Below are 14,573 nucleotides of genomic sequence, written 5' to 3'. Positions count from 1 at the left end.
ATTGGAGGCAATCAGAATCACCTTTGCTCTACCATTGGAGAGAGAAGCTCCAAATAAACCCTTTACGGATTCAGAGATTTAAACTTGTAAGGGTTGGATGGGACCTCTGGAGATCATGTAGTCCAAGCCCTGAGCTACAGCAGCATCACCTAGAGCACACTGCACAGGATTGCATCCAGACGCATTTTCACTATCTCTGTAGGAGAAGACTCCACAACCTCTCTGGAGAGCTTCTTCCAGTGCTCAGTCACCCTCACAGTAAAGAATTCTTTTCACATACAGAGCTGGAACTTCCTGTGCTCTGGCTTGTGTGCACTGCCCTTTGTCCTGTCACTGCGCACCATTGAGAAGAGTCTTCCCCCTTTCTCTAGACACCCACTCTTCACTTATTTATGTGTTAATGAGATCCCCTTTCAGTCTTCTCTTCTCTAGGCTAAACAGACCCACCTCCCTCAGCCTTTCCTCATACGGAACATGTTCAAGACTTATCATCCTGGCAGCCCTCCACTGGGCTCTCTCCAGTAGTTCCCTGTCTTTCCTGAACTGGAGAGCCCAGAACTGGGCACAATACTCCAGCTGTGGCTTCACCAGGGCAGAGTAGAGGGGAAGGATAACCTTCCTCAACCTGGTGGCCACACTCTTCTTGGTGCACCCCAGGATACCGTTAACCTTCTTGGCTGTGAGGGCAGATTGCTGGCTCATGGAGGGCTTATCATCCACTGGAGTTTATCATCCATCAGTATCACCGAATGGCAGTACAGCCTTCAGGTGTGTCAGCCACCCCTCTAAGCTTAGTGTCATCACCAAACTTGCTGAGGACACACTCGTGTCCCCTTATCCGGTTTGTTGATGAAGAAGTTAAATAAGATCAGACCCAACACTGAGTTTTAGAAGTAGTAGAGCTTTCAACAACAAAGCCGAACAGACATGTGCATCAAAAGATCTTAAATTAGTATTTTTGCATAATAATTGCATTCTACAGCAATATTTCAGGATGTAACATATATGAAATTATGTTCTTTACAAGCTCTTGAGCCCACTGCTTCTGCTTTTCTTGGAAAAGGAGGTTACAAATGAGAGAAAGGGAAGCAAATGTCCTTTGCAAACACCCCCCCCTCACATCCTCTCTGAAGCAGAATGGCAGCAACCATTTGCTGATCAACATCCCATGGTACAAAACGATGTCAGAGATGTTCCCACACTGAACGCAAGGTCTGGTAGCTGGTAAGTGATGGTGTTAATTCCATTTACCCCTAGTTACCTACTACAGTCAGGACATGTTTGATTTTATGTGCTTGAAGATTTGCCAAAAGAAATTGTTCCACAACATTAACTAGGTAAATTCTAGTCGTTCTACAAGGCTGGCTTTCCTTGTCCCTGATCCCTTTGCCAAATCATTGCATGAGGACCATGAAAATGATTAGGCTGAGCTGTACCACTTGTCACTGAAAAAATCATATTCCCAGAAAACAGTAAGGCGTAATTAATCTCTATGTACTGTTTGCATAATTAAATGCAGCACCTCGGACCAGACTCCCGCCTCCCACACAGTCATGCAGTCCTGGCCTTCACAGCGCTGTGCAGAGGCAGGCTTTGACCCATGGCAATCCCTCTCTCTAGCTCTGATCAGGGTCCCATTTCTGAGCTGCTGTGTGCAGGCTACTTGTCTGTTCTGGGTCCCTTTTCCACAGGTCCTTGAACATGGAGTCCATTCTGTCATCATCCACCTGCAAAGAAATACGGGCAATGCAGTAACAGTGAATTGGGAAGGAAGAGTACTGTCACATCATCTTGCTCACTTGCTTACTGGGACACACGCCTAAGACATACTTGCACATTTTCTGCCTACTTTTAACTTCACTTTGTTAATGGACTACTTATTAATCTAACATATTTCACATTAAATAAGATTTTAATGTTTGAATTATTTAATTCCCCAGCTTACTGTTTTCAGAGTACTGAAAATCCTTATGTTTCCTTTCATTAGAATTCCAATTAGAAATGCTCCAGAATACACATATATTTTAAGATAACCAATTGCTGCTTGTTCTTTTGTTCACTATATGACTATCTATATGTCAAGGGCATGTCATGCACACAAAGTCCAGCATTCTTTGAAAATACTGAGTTGCAAGAAAGAAGTGTTCTTAAATGAAAGGCTTGCTACTCTGGAAGATGTATAAAAGCTCAGACTTCTTCATGTTCCTCAGGGTCAGGCCTAACTCAAGCTGTATGGTTTAAATCACAGCAGCAAGAACAGCTGATGAAGCTTGTCAGACTCCACATACCTGGAGAGCAATCTTTCTAGAACATAATTTTCCCCAAACATTTCGAAGCTCCAGGCTGTAGCCATGTGGTCTTAAAATTCAAAGGGCCCTGACACTGATGAAGTACACAGGTGTATTGCAGATTTAAATTGCAAGGGAGAGTTTTGAGGAAACTGAGATTTAACAAATCTGTTCCAAACTTCTCTCATGCATTTGTGTTAAGAAAATAAAATATTTAACTAAGGCATTTTTTATTGTCAATCCAGACACGCAATTTGTAAATCACAGCCTGTCAAGATAATGCAATGGAGTTTAAGATACTTCCTCAAGTGCCATTAACAACTAGTGATGCAAACATATGCTTTACTTACATTTCTGCTGAAAGCTAACATATTTGTTTTATCATAATCACTAACCTTGTATGAAAAACTTGGTACATAAGGATCGTTATATCTTTATACATTTCTCAGCACAGCGTCTCTGAGTAGCAATTTGCAACACTGATTATTTTTCATTTAATAAGTTGCAAAAAAGTACAGAACACTGAATATTTACAGTTGACAATGCCTCAGAAAAAGATTAGACTATTTCTTTTTACCCATTATGAACACAGTGATGCTAATAAAATAATATAAAAATAGCAAGATAACATAAATTAGAATAAAATAGATTAGAATTAAAAAAATTTGATCAAGTATGTAAATAATGAAATGCAAATAATTCCTCCAAAGTATAATGCCCTAGTCTGGGAATGTCCAGATGTCAGTGGTTTGTTTTTACTTAAAATGTATCTTACCTTACTTGTTATCAGTTTCAGTATTTCATACTTTCTAAGAAAGTTATGCTTTCTGATTCATTTTACATACCTTCATCAAAAATATTTACATTTTATTTACTTTGTATATTTTTCTATAAAAATACCATCTACCTTTCCACCGGATGACTGAAGTAGACCTATCCCATTGCTTATTCCCATGGAGGCTAGCCAACTATTTCTAGCTTCTCTCCTCTCCCTTGAAAGGTGACATACTTTAACCAAGTCCACACAATCCTCCCTTCCCCTTCCCTTTTCATTTTCCTATGAACATTTCAGTTTCATAGTATACATCAGACTACAGGAACACTTCCTGAGGAACGTATTTAGATGCTTTATTGAATGAGAACTGATTTATGCATGGTGCGTAAGGGATCTCTTTCATTAGAACATTGGAGAAACAAGAGCCAGTGTTTCTATTTTCCCTACATTTTGCATTCTAACCTTTTGGATGTATGTATTCATCGCCACAGGGAGTCATCTCTCTTAGGTCCTAAGATCTCTGCATATGGATTATACAGTTTAATTTAACCAAATCACTGTTACCTGGTCTGGCAGGGCTGCTCATTGCACTTGCGGATCTGTGGTTCGGGTTTTGTTAAATATTTGCACTTCTTACTGTCCACAAGACTGATATTCTTGTTCATAATCTTTGTGCAAGAGACTGTTGTCTTTCTTTCACCTAGTAAACAATAAAGCAAGGATTTGGGGAAAACAGGAACAAGCAGCTTTGTCACAAAAGGAAGGACAAAGATATCATTATCAGATAAAGCTATTTCATGTAAAGTTTAACTAAAATAACTGTAAAGCCTGTACAAGAAAACCAAAGCTAGCAAGAAGGCTAATAGTGGCATTAGAGCTTGTAGGGAACAATGTGATTTTCTGATCCAATTTTTGCACACCATCAGCAGAGTTTTACTGCTTTATTCCTGTAACTGATCATGGGTCAAAAACCTTAGTCTTTACTGGAGTAACTGTTTCTTTCTCAACCACTGAGATCCCAACACTGGGGAAAGCTCACGGAAAAATTACATAGAAAGTATTTTTGTTAATTAAAGTATATATTAAGGAGGGGAGTGACAAGTCCTGCTTGTCTGTCATGCTTTAGCTTAGTAGTTCTGCCTGGTTTAGCACATGCAGCTAGCACCCACCTAAAGGGAATCAGCACATGTGACCTTCAGTGAGGAGTCTGCACTATTCTCCATGAACTAAAGAGGGCACGGAACTGACCTCATACGTGTAGGGTAAGCATTTAGGAAGCTGGGTACTACCTGCTGGGGCCTAGTGCATGTTCTGTGCAGAAACCTTGCCCTGATGGGTGGTTTGGAGTTAGACTGAGTTGAGTTAGACTGAAGCCTAATTTTTATAAAACTGGAAATCCTGTTTTAAAGACATTAATTAGTACAAAATACATTAATAACCATAAATTTTGATGGTTGCATTTTGACACTTTGATTTTATATGGAATTTCATGCAAAAGCAGGGCAGATTTCAGCATGCGATGCTCACCTGCTTTCACAAATGTGCCGGTGCATGAGGCAGTTAAGTTACAAATGTGTATTATGTGTGTAACTACAGCTGACTTTTCACACGGGCAAAGTAGCACAGGGGCACATGCAACTAATCTATCATAAGCAACATTGGAAATGTTTGAAAATTCTGTATGTATTTACATATACATCTGTGTATTCGTATTCTTTTCCACAGAGAAAGTTACCTGTATCTAAACATACAGGAAACCACAAAGCTTCATCAATCATTTCATCCTATCATGCCCTTTAAAGTGTTTAAGCAAAACTACATCCGGACATCTAAATATTGATGTTAAAAATTGAATTACAAATATCTATACAGCATACAAGTTGTATCATTTTAATTCTGTAATAGCTTCATATTTAAACCAAGAACTAATAGTTTTGTCTAAAGTAAGGAAAATATCTTACTTGTATTTTAGAATATTTGTAGTAAAAATACATTTTACGGAACTCTGTATTAACTCATCTATTTTAAACAGAAATATAAAATCAAGGTCAGTTACAGCTGAAAAATATGATAAGCAAACATTGCTGTAGAACAGATACTTATTTAAGCATTAATGAAGACTAAATTACAACATACTGCATTTTAAGACTTCTCCTGATGATAGGTAACTTTAGAAATATTTGAGGCAATAGTGAGAGATTGTGGTAGCATTAAAATCATTCTAAAAATACTACAAGAAACTTTAAAAAGCAGAAATATTCCAAGCGAAGAGGAATGCATTGCTAAGAAATTGAGGATGCTACTAGCACCAAGTACAAAATACCTTCAGGGAAGAAGCTTTCTTACCAAACCACAAAAAGCATGTTTATGGAAACTACAGTAATCTGTCATGACACCATGATTCTTCAGAGAGTCAAAGGAGCTGGAACACTGTGTTCCTTATACTACTGTTATGAGAAAGCAAAGCGTTTCCAGGCCTTCTTACTCAATCACAAGGTGCACAGCAGTTTTTGGAACTGCTGATCTGCACAACCATGACTGTCAAAGTCGTAAGCAGAAAAGGCAGGTATCAAATACAGTATTCGCAGTGTAAGTTTCACTAATTGCACAGGGTATGAACACATCTCTATAGGATGCATTCACTAAAAATTCTGAAGTGCTTTTTCAGATTAATTATCTATTTGAAAAACCAGCTTCCAAACAGCAGTTTTAAAAGATTTTGTTATAGCAATACTGTTCATGTTCCAGTATTTGCTTTCATAATCGTATTTTGTTCTTCTAAATTTGCATTTTTAATGGTTTATAGCCATAAACACAGGAAAAATATCACATCAGTTTACTAATAACTGCTGTTGTAATTTTTGTTCCATATGTTTCTGGATCATCCTCAACTAGTGTTATATTTGATCAGAGCCTGGGGTTCAGCTTTTCTGTAGTTTGAAATGTCTTTTACAGATCATTTATCTTCAATAGTTCCAAATACAGACTGGAATGCATATGCACTTTCTATTCTTGTTCTCACTCCTGCACTTGTATTTCTTCTTGGAAACTGTGTCCTAAATTTGCTTTGCAATCTAGATTATAATCCTTTACTACCATCTTTTTCTACTCACTATTTAGTTTGAATATTCTCCTAACTTACCACTATTGTTTTATCAGGAAGTATGTTCACCACGTCATGGAATCATACATGTTGCAATGAGGATATTACTATTAAATATACAATGCTGACCATCAGAGTCTTAAATACACTAAATGCTTTAATTGAGATTATGTATACACACATCATGCATATACATTTATAGGTGTATTGTATGCACCCACATATATGTATTACGTATACGCATGCATACTGTGTATACATACAGATTTTTAATATATATATGGGGGTGAGTGTGTTCGTGAGTTTTTTGTTTTACCTCCTCCACATACAGCATCACAGTCCTCCCAGCCAGAATGAGTCCACATGAAAAGCGGCTCTGGTACTTTAGAGCTCTGATTCTCTGGAACAGGATCCAGTGGGATTGTATACTCATAGTGTAAACCATAGCTCTGGTCATGGAAGAGCAGCACCTGCAGCAAACAGAGAAGGAAAACTACCTATGTACACAGACACTGTGGAAGCCAAACTTGGAACTGTGAGGAGATAGTCTTGAAGAGCACAATAAAATGAAGAAATGGTAGAAGAAATTAATGACAGTATGGAAATCAAGACAACGAAAAAAATATTTTACTTAACATAAAGGTCAAAAAGCTCTCCATATTAAATAAGCAAACAAAATTCACCAGAAATCTGGATGATAATTACATACCATGATTTCAGTGCTCCTTTAAATAGAGGAGGTCTTTCCTAGGTGCATCAGATTAAAACCTATTTTAAATATATACCAGACAACTTCTAGCATTTGAAGGATTTTGCATTGTAAACTACTTCCTTGTCATCTCATGCTCTCTCTTTCTGGTGACTATCAAAATTTCCTTCCCTACACTGAAATGCATCTAGACTATTTTTTCCTGGCAAGCTTGGCGACTGTGGTCCTGAAATGGTGATGGTGTTCTATAGTCAGCCAGGACAAAAAACATCTGATTAATTTGAATCTCTCACCTTAAGGAGCACGTGAGGCTTTTATGGCATTTGTAGGAACACTGAGACCTTCCACCCAGCCTGAGCAATGTAAAAAATTTTCTGGCATTTTTTAGAAGTGGGCTAACAGATATTCATAAGTACATATATAAAAGCAAGTATATCTTATGTAAATCTCATTGTCTTCAGGAGCCTATATGCTATATGATAGGAACCGGTTAAAAAATCCCAATCTGTATTGTCATACCAGTAAATGTAAAGGAGATGTTGTGGGACCTTTGGCTGATATTTTCTCCCATAGACCTCTCCGAACATAATGGACAGTGGTCCCAGCAATATTGAATGTTCCCGAATGCTCTATCTTCCAGTCACTATTGATTGACTGTTTTCCAGCATCTCGAAGAGCTGCAAAATATATGAAAATAGACAAATATAAAAGGTGTTTGTTCAGTGTTTCAGTCCTCCTTTCATTTTTTGTTTGGACAATTTGACAAATAGGTGGATATGGATCCCACTATATGATCTTCAATCAGAACTTGATTAAAAAACACTTTCTAGAAGGAACGTTTGGCAAAACCATGTGTGTTTAAGCCATTAACACTATAGAACAGACCTGTACTAAAACCCCCCAATGATTTAAGAAGATTTCAACATTGGCATTTTAGGTTTAAGTATTCTATTAATAATTGTAAGTAAATTATCTTTAGTGTTTAAACTGTAGGGGCCAATCCTCTTTCCAGTGGAGACAAAAACCTCAAAACATACTCAAAAGAAGTCCAGTCGGGTCATGCTGCTCAGATGGAGCAGCATCCTCTCCCTGCAGAGCAGCAGACCTTGCATCATTTTGTCTGGCTTTTAGAATGAATGAGTCAGCCACAGCATGAAGACATGTGTAGGGGATGGGAATCTTAGCCTCAGAATTCAGAAATATGCCAGATCTTGCGTTTTCTGCATTCAGATTCCTCACCTGAGCCACTATGGTTGGATGAAGTGAGAAAGGGTATCATCAAGCCTAAAATCTAGGCTTTCTTTTGTCAAGGAAGTCATTGTTTCATTTCCATTCAGGTTATCATGTTTTTGCTTCAAGCCATCTTAAGAATATTATGACACGAGATTTGAATAATTTCTTGAAAATTTCACCTGAGATGAGGCTGACTGGTTAGTAGTTCCCAGGGTCCTTGTTACCTTTTTCTTTAAAAATCGTACAATATTCCCTTTACTTCATTCACTGTGGACTTCACTTGACTGCTGTGATGTTTTAAATATGCTTGAGAGTGGCTTGGCAACTACATCACCTAGTTCTCTCTCTGGATCCTGGCATACATCTCACTGATTCTCATACACTTCCTTATATTCAGCTTCCACCAGTGGTCTCAAACTTGTTCTATGATGGGAGGGACTTAATTCCACCAGTCCCTGCCTTGACATTCAGCGACTTGAGAGACGTGGGAAGAGTGTTTATGACTGAAACTGAGGCAAAAACCTCTAGAGTACCTCAGCCTTCTCCATGTCAGTTCTCATTAGTTCTCCTGCCTTATTTTTCAGGGGTGTGTTTCTGTGTGTGTGTACATACTTTCTTTAATCTTCTTTGACAAACACAGCTGTAGAAGCCCTTCATGATCTTTGACAAACTCAGCTCCAACTGTGCTCTAGCTCTCCTGATCCCATCCCTACAAATTTGAGCAGCATCCCTATATTCTTCCCAGAATATATGTCCCTAGTTTTACTGTCTATGCATTTCCTTCTTACCTGTTAGTTTAACCAGGAAGACCTTACTCATCAGTCTAGGAAAAATGTCCTTAAGTAGATGCCAGCTGTTCTGTTCCATTATACCTGATGTCAGGGGTCTCAAATACTAATCCAGGTCCTTAAAAAACTGTAAGTGTGCTCTCCTAACATTCAGAGTCACAGCTTTAGTCTTCACCTGTCCCAAGATGATGAGTTCCACCAGGGCATGATCACTGCAGCTTGAGCTGACACCAATATTGAGCTCTCTAAATTGTTCATCTCTGTTTATAAGCGAACTACAGAGTCCAGTGAAGCTGGTTTTGTGGTTGGGCTGTCAATCACCTGGATTTTTCCTGGACTATTTACAGTTTGCTGTGATACTTTTCCAGCAAATGTCAGGTTATTGAAGTCCTCAAGCAGGATCAGAACCTGCAAGCGTGATGCTGTCAGCAACAGGCACCCCTTGATCAGGTAGCCTGAGTAAACACCAACCACAAAGCTTGTTCTGTTGTCTTGGCCCCTAACTTTCACACATTAGCTCTCAATCTCCTCACATCTGTTTTTCAAGCACAGCTCTGTGAAGTTAAACCATTTTTTCTTATATAGAGGGCATTCGATTCATCTGACATAAAATGGTTTCAAAAGGTGTTAGCTTATCTACCATTCTATAGCCTTGTGTATATGAAAAGAAAATGTGCTCATTCTCAGTGGACTCTGGTCTCTGCTATGGTGCAACTGGCTTTCCTCGAAATTAGAAATTACGGTCTAAGGATTTGGTCCAAGTAATTTCAAACATACTGACATTGTCACAAATGAAGTATGCAAAATTTTTTACTCTTTGTCAGGCCCCATCTGCTTTTCCATACCCTCCTCCCACTAATTTTATGTTTCACAGTACTTATTTTATGATACATAGTACTATAAGATAGTTCTATATGCAAATTTTCTTATTTTGTAAGATACAAAACAAATTATAAACATGAGGAAATTTAACCTGTATTACATGTCACATTTTTAATGAGAGTATTGTGAAGAATATTATTTCTAAGATGAAAGATTTATACCTTCTCCCCAAAACTTTCATTATATTAGTCACATTCCAAATGCTTCCTTTAAATTCAGATGTTTATCTTTCAGAATAAATCTCCTATAAATGAAGAAAGTTTAAATACCTTCCACTAATAAAAAAAATAAAAGGTGCAACAACACAGGTTTTAAATCAAAATGCCATAGCAGACCTGTTCCTGCTTCCCCATAAAGGCTTAACAAAAAGATATTGCAGTGAAATTCTGGCAGATCCTCATTCAGACCAAAATTAGTAAAATTAAGAAAACTAAAATTAAACTGACAAACAATTAAGAGCTGGTCATGTGCTAGTTAGCACCTTTTAAAAATAAGCAGCATGACTGACAGTATTTGCTGTCCATATCAGTTTGTTACTCATAAACAAGGTATTAGTTTCCCTAAATACAATTACACATTTATTTATTTTTGCATTTTTTAAAAAGTTAAAAAATAGATTTTCTATTGTCCATATATACTAACACAGTAGCCACAGAGGGGGAAAAAAAAGTCTTGGAAAATTTAGAAAATAGAACCCACAATAAATCAAGAGTTACCTAGTGATAACATAATGTGTTATAATTAAGGTTCCCCTTCTTCAACATTCTGTCACTTGAAGAACTGAGAATGCTCAGATAAAGAGTTTCTTAAAATGTAGATACTACTTATGAGTAGAACTAAGCAGCATGATCAAACCAGAGAATTTTTAATTTCATTGTCCTATTTTTTATATTAAGTCTCTCCCAATTTAAATTTATGCAGTGCATGGAACAGTACCAATTATGATATTTCTATCTATTCACTTAAACCCTGTAACAATAATAGTAATAAATTATACTCTCCTACACAACAGCTTTAGAACTCATTAAAAGAGAAAACTTTTTAAACTAAAGATGATTTTCTAGAAATGGAAAAATTTTTTAAAATATCGTTATGATTAGATTTCTCCATCAGAACATTCCAACAATTCAATATAATGCAAAGAAATACTTTTCTCCTCTCAGTCTACATTTACACTGTTCATTTGACTTTGTAGTTGATGTGCTATACATTTTGGTCAATGTGTGTATTTTTGTTTTCTGAGCACAAATTATTCCATGTTTCAGCATAAAAATCTTTTCACCAGTTTTAATGCAAAGCATTTTCTTTAGCGTTTTCCACATGAAAACCAGAAAATGTTAAAGTAAGCAGAATTCTTCCTGAATCATCTAAACACATTCTTTAAAACATTCTCTAAACAAAATGAGATGAAACACAAGTTAAAAATAAAACCTATATGAAGAATGATGCTATAATAATTCATTTATTAATTCCACAAAATTTCTTTAGGTATATTCTTCAAAGGTTTTGTTTAATCACAAAAGCATCTTTAGCTAGAACTCTTCAGTGATCCCAAAAACAGGATAAGACATTTACCTAAATAACTGTGAGCTGGTTTCTCTTCCACAACTTTGATTCTCCTTGCTCCTGCAGGTATCACCAAAGCTTCCACATAACCTAGACATGAAACCAGAAGTCCTGAGTTAAACACAAAAGTGTAGACAAGTACATCTGGTATGTTTTTTCTTCCCTATTTCACTTATAAAACGTGACATTAATTTATATAGCAATGGGTTGAGGGTTCTTGCAAAATGCTGAAATGAGCTATGAAACTGTGCATCTTGTGCAATATATATACCAAGATACACAATTAAGACAGCATAGCAGTAAAACTTAACAAGAACTAGGGAGACTGTGCAGCTTGGGGCTTTAGCAGATGAAATTGTGTCTGACCAAGTAGTTGAGTGTCATAATCACCACAAGACAACCACAAAAGAATTCCAGCTTCACTCTGTATAGTGACAAATTGCATTGAAATGAAACCCAAACATCCTCCCAGTGTTTGGTTTCAGGTTTCGTTTGGCTTTTTTTTATATATATATATATATGTTTTGTGCTCCATTTCCATCTTCCTACTTTAATACATTCAAGCCCAGTAATGAATTACTTTAGTTTTGAAGTCCATTTGTTAGTTATTTGCTTGCCATTACAATTGCTTCTTTAGAGTACAGGACTAAGAAATGCTGTTGAGCAATTTGCTTTAAGTAAAAAACGGTGAAAAGGCAATGACGTTGAAAGTAATATATTGTTGTGTAACTCCTGTACAAGGTGGAATGTCATAAATAAATACATATTTTAGATTATCTTGCTAGACTTCAAAAAATGGACAGTAAACTAAGTTTTTATTCTGTGTAGCTACGTAATGTTCTGTAACAAAATACTGAGCATTTATAATACGTTTTCAATAACCTGAAACATGAAAATTAAAGTGCTGGAAAGCACCTTCTTTATAGTTTTTGATCTTGTAGTCCTTCATACTCATCTGTGGTTTGGGATCCCTGTTCTGCAGTACCTTCAGCTTAAGAGAGCCAGCATCTGTAGATTGCTTGACTTTTTCTCCTTCAGTTTATGATGCATTGATGTTCTCAATTTTTCAAAGATACGCTGTCTGCTTCTAATTACAGTATTTTTTGATGTGCATTTCTTACTGTATTGATATTCTGCACATTTTCTACTAAAGAAACTGCAAATCTAATGGCAAAAAATGCTGAAATCCTTTGGCCAAACACTTTCAAATAAAAGACTTCTTGGAGAGAAGGTATACATGTTGCATGGTGCACGTTACTAGGATTTCAATCCTCTACTCTGTCAGCACTACTGTGCTGGAGCCAGTCAATTATTCTCAACAGATTTTAAAATCTTATGTCCATTCTCTATATGTATCTAAAAAACCTATTTTGTTTTATGTGATGTACTATTAGTAGTATGAAATTTATTATTATAACTTTATTAGTATAAACCAATGAACAATAAAATTATGTAAGTCTTTTTCAAACATTCAGCTTTGCAGTGTTCCACTGCCAGGCTTGGTTTTATGATGCTACTCTAGGAGACAGATCATAATTTGAACATTTATTTTAAAGAACACTAAATTTATCTAAACACTATAAGAATTTATAATTAATTTATGTAAAAACAATATAAATTTTATTTCACAGTTTTTAAAAAATCAGGCTCTTCTATGTAATAATGTGTGTCTTAATGGAAAATAAATTAGATAATTCCTTAATTTTACAACTGAAACCTTTGAAATAATTTTGCAACAATCAAATTTAAAAATACTCATGCATTCTTATCTTAAATATCTTATTAACTTAAAAGAGTAGATCTGAATTTCTTGTGAGGAACTGCATAGAAGTATGGATTTATAAAGTTCCCAATGCTTAAAATAATAAAATAACTACTGGCTTCCTGGGTATCTCACTAGAAATAGACTTACCTGCACCTCTGGTATGGTTAAAATCACCTTTAATAACTTTGCATGACTTTCCATTTCCATTGCATACACCACAATGATCTTCACGAGCCAGAGATCCTAATATGCCATCACAGCCAAATTTCTATAGAAGAAGAAAAAAACCCCCAACATTGTACACAGGCCATGTTTTTCATAACGCCTTTAGTAGTGGGCATCTCACCCTTTTGCAAGACACCCTAATGAACTTTATTGCTTTCTACTCAAAATATGAAATGTTCTTTGCCACACACACAATTGCAAAGTGCTGCCAGAATTCAACTTAGTATATTATTCTGAACAGGATGCGAACAAGGCTGGAATATGTGATTATAAATATTATTTACATTTTTTTAACAAGCATTCAATTTAAAACAAATTAAGCTTACTCTGTATGCTTCTGCAAATTTCTATCAATAAATACCAGTGGTAGCTTGATGGTGTGAATACAGTTAATATCATATGCTGGCCTGATATGAAATAAAAGGCTTTTAAATTGTAGGTAAGTCATCACAGTGTAAATAATGTATACTGTGTAAATGCATCTGATAAAACCAATTAAACTTCAAGACTTCGTTAAATAATGAAGATAAAAGCAAAGTTAAAGAGAAAATAAAGGCTTTGTTTAAGAATACAAACCACGGTCTATCAAGGAGCCACTTCACATTGATTGTTACTTCACTGCATGCACAGAATTTTTATTAGAGTTCCTCCATCTTAAAAAAAACATGCAGATTTCAAATGGCATAAGCAAAGAGCTGTGTATCCAAAGTGGAACATCTACAAGATATAAATACTTAATTCTATAGCATTAGACCCCAAAGTTCTTCCTAATAAATCGTATAAGAAGATGGGGTAAAATGTGGAAGACCATCTGGATTAGATTTACAAGCCTGATTAGCACCTATTTCTTTGGCTCTTAATATTTCAAGAGGCAAACTAAGTCTCAGTCAGTTGGTTTTGGTTTAAGGCTTTTTTTTTTTTTTCTCTTTATTGATCAGTTGTGAAAAGTAAATGGTATTTTTTTCAGGAAGAAAAAGGCTATGTATCATCTCTGTGATTAAACCTGTTAACTGTTACCTGTTAATGGTGACCTGCCAGCCCAATACACAAAATCACAAAATCATAGAATGGTTTGGATTGGAAGGGACCTCAAAAATCACCGAGTTCCAACACCCTGCCATGGGCAGGGACAGCCTCCACTAGACCAGGATGCCCAAAGCCCCATCCAACCTGGCCTTAAACACTTCCCAGGATGGAGCTTCCACAGCCTCTCTGGGCAACCTGTGCCAGTGCCTCACC

General features: G+C 36.4%; 1 protein-coding gene across 1 annotated transcript in view; it reads right to left on the bottom strand.

Annotated features, from left to right (window-relative positions):
• Positions 1 to 14,573, bottom strand: part of ADAMTS19 (ADAM metallopeptidase with thrombospondin type 1 motif 19) — a gene marked incomplete at both ends in the record, with an annotated part of 133,456 nt that overhangs the window by 19,008 nt on the left and 99,875 nt on the right. The window contains 6 exons of the mRNA XM_084278841.1: positions 1,523 to 1,727; positions 3,628 to 3,763; positions 6,483 to 6,636; positions 7,395 to 7,552; positions 11,354 to 11,434; positions 13,257 to 13,377. Of these exons, the coding sequence (XP_084134967.1) occupies positions 1,523 to 1,727; positions 3,628 to 3,763; positions 6,483 to 6,636; positions 7,395 to 7,552; positions 11,354 to 11,434; positions 13,257 to 13,377 (855 nt within the window). The remainder of the gene's footprint in view (positions 1 to 1,522; positions 1,728 to 3,627; positions 3,764 to 6,482; positions 6,637 to 7,394; positions 7,553 to 11,353; positions 11,435 to 13,256; positions 13,378 to 14,573) is intronic.

This window comes from Gallinula chloropus (genome assembly GCF_964237585.1).
Source record: "Gallinula chloropus genome assembly, chromosome: Z".
Taxonomy (NCBI): domain Eukaryota; kingdom Metazoa; phylum Chordata; class Aves; order Gruiformes; family Rallidae; genus Gallinula; species Gallinula chloropus.
Note: the sequence above shows the minus strand (reverse complement) of the source record. Positions and strands in the feature narration are given on the sequence as shown.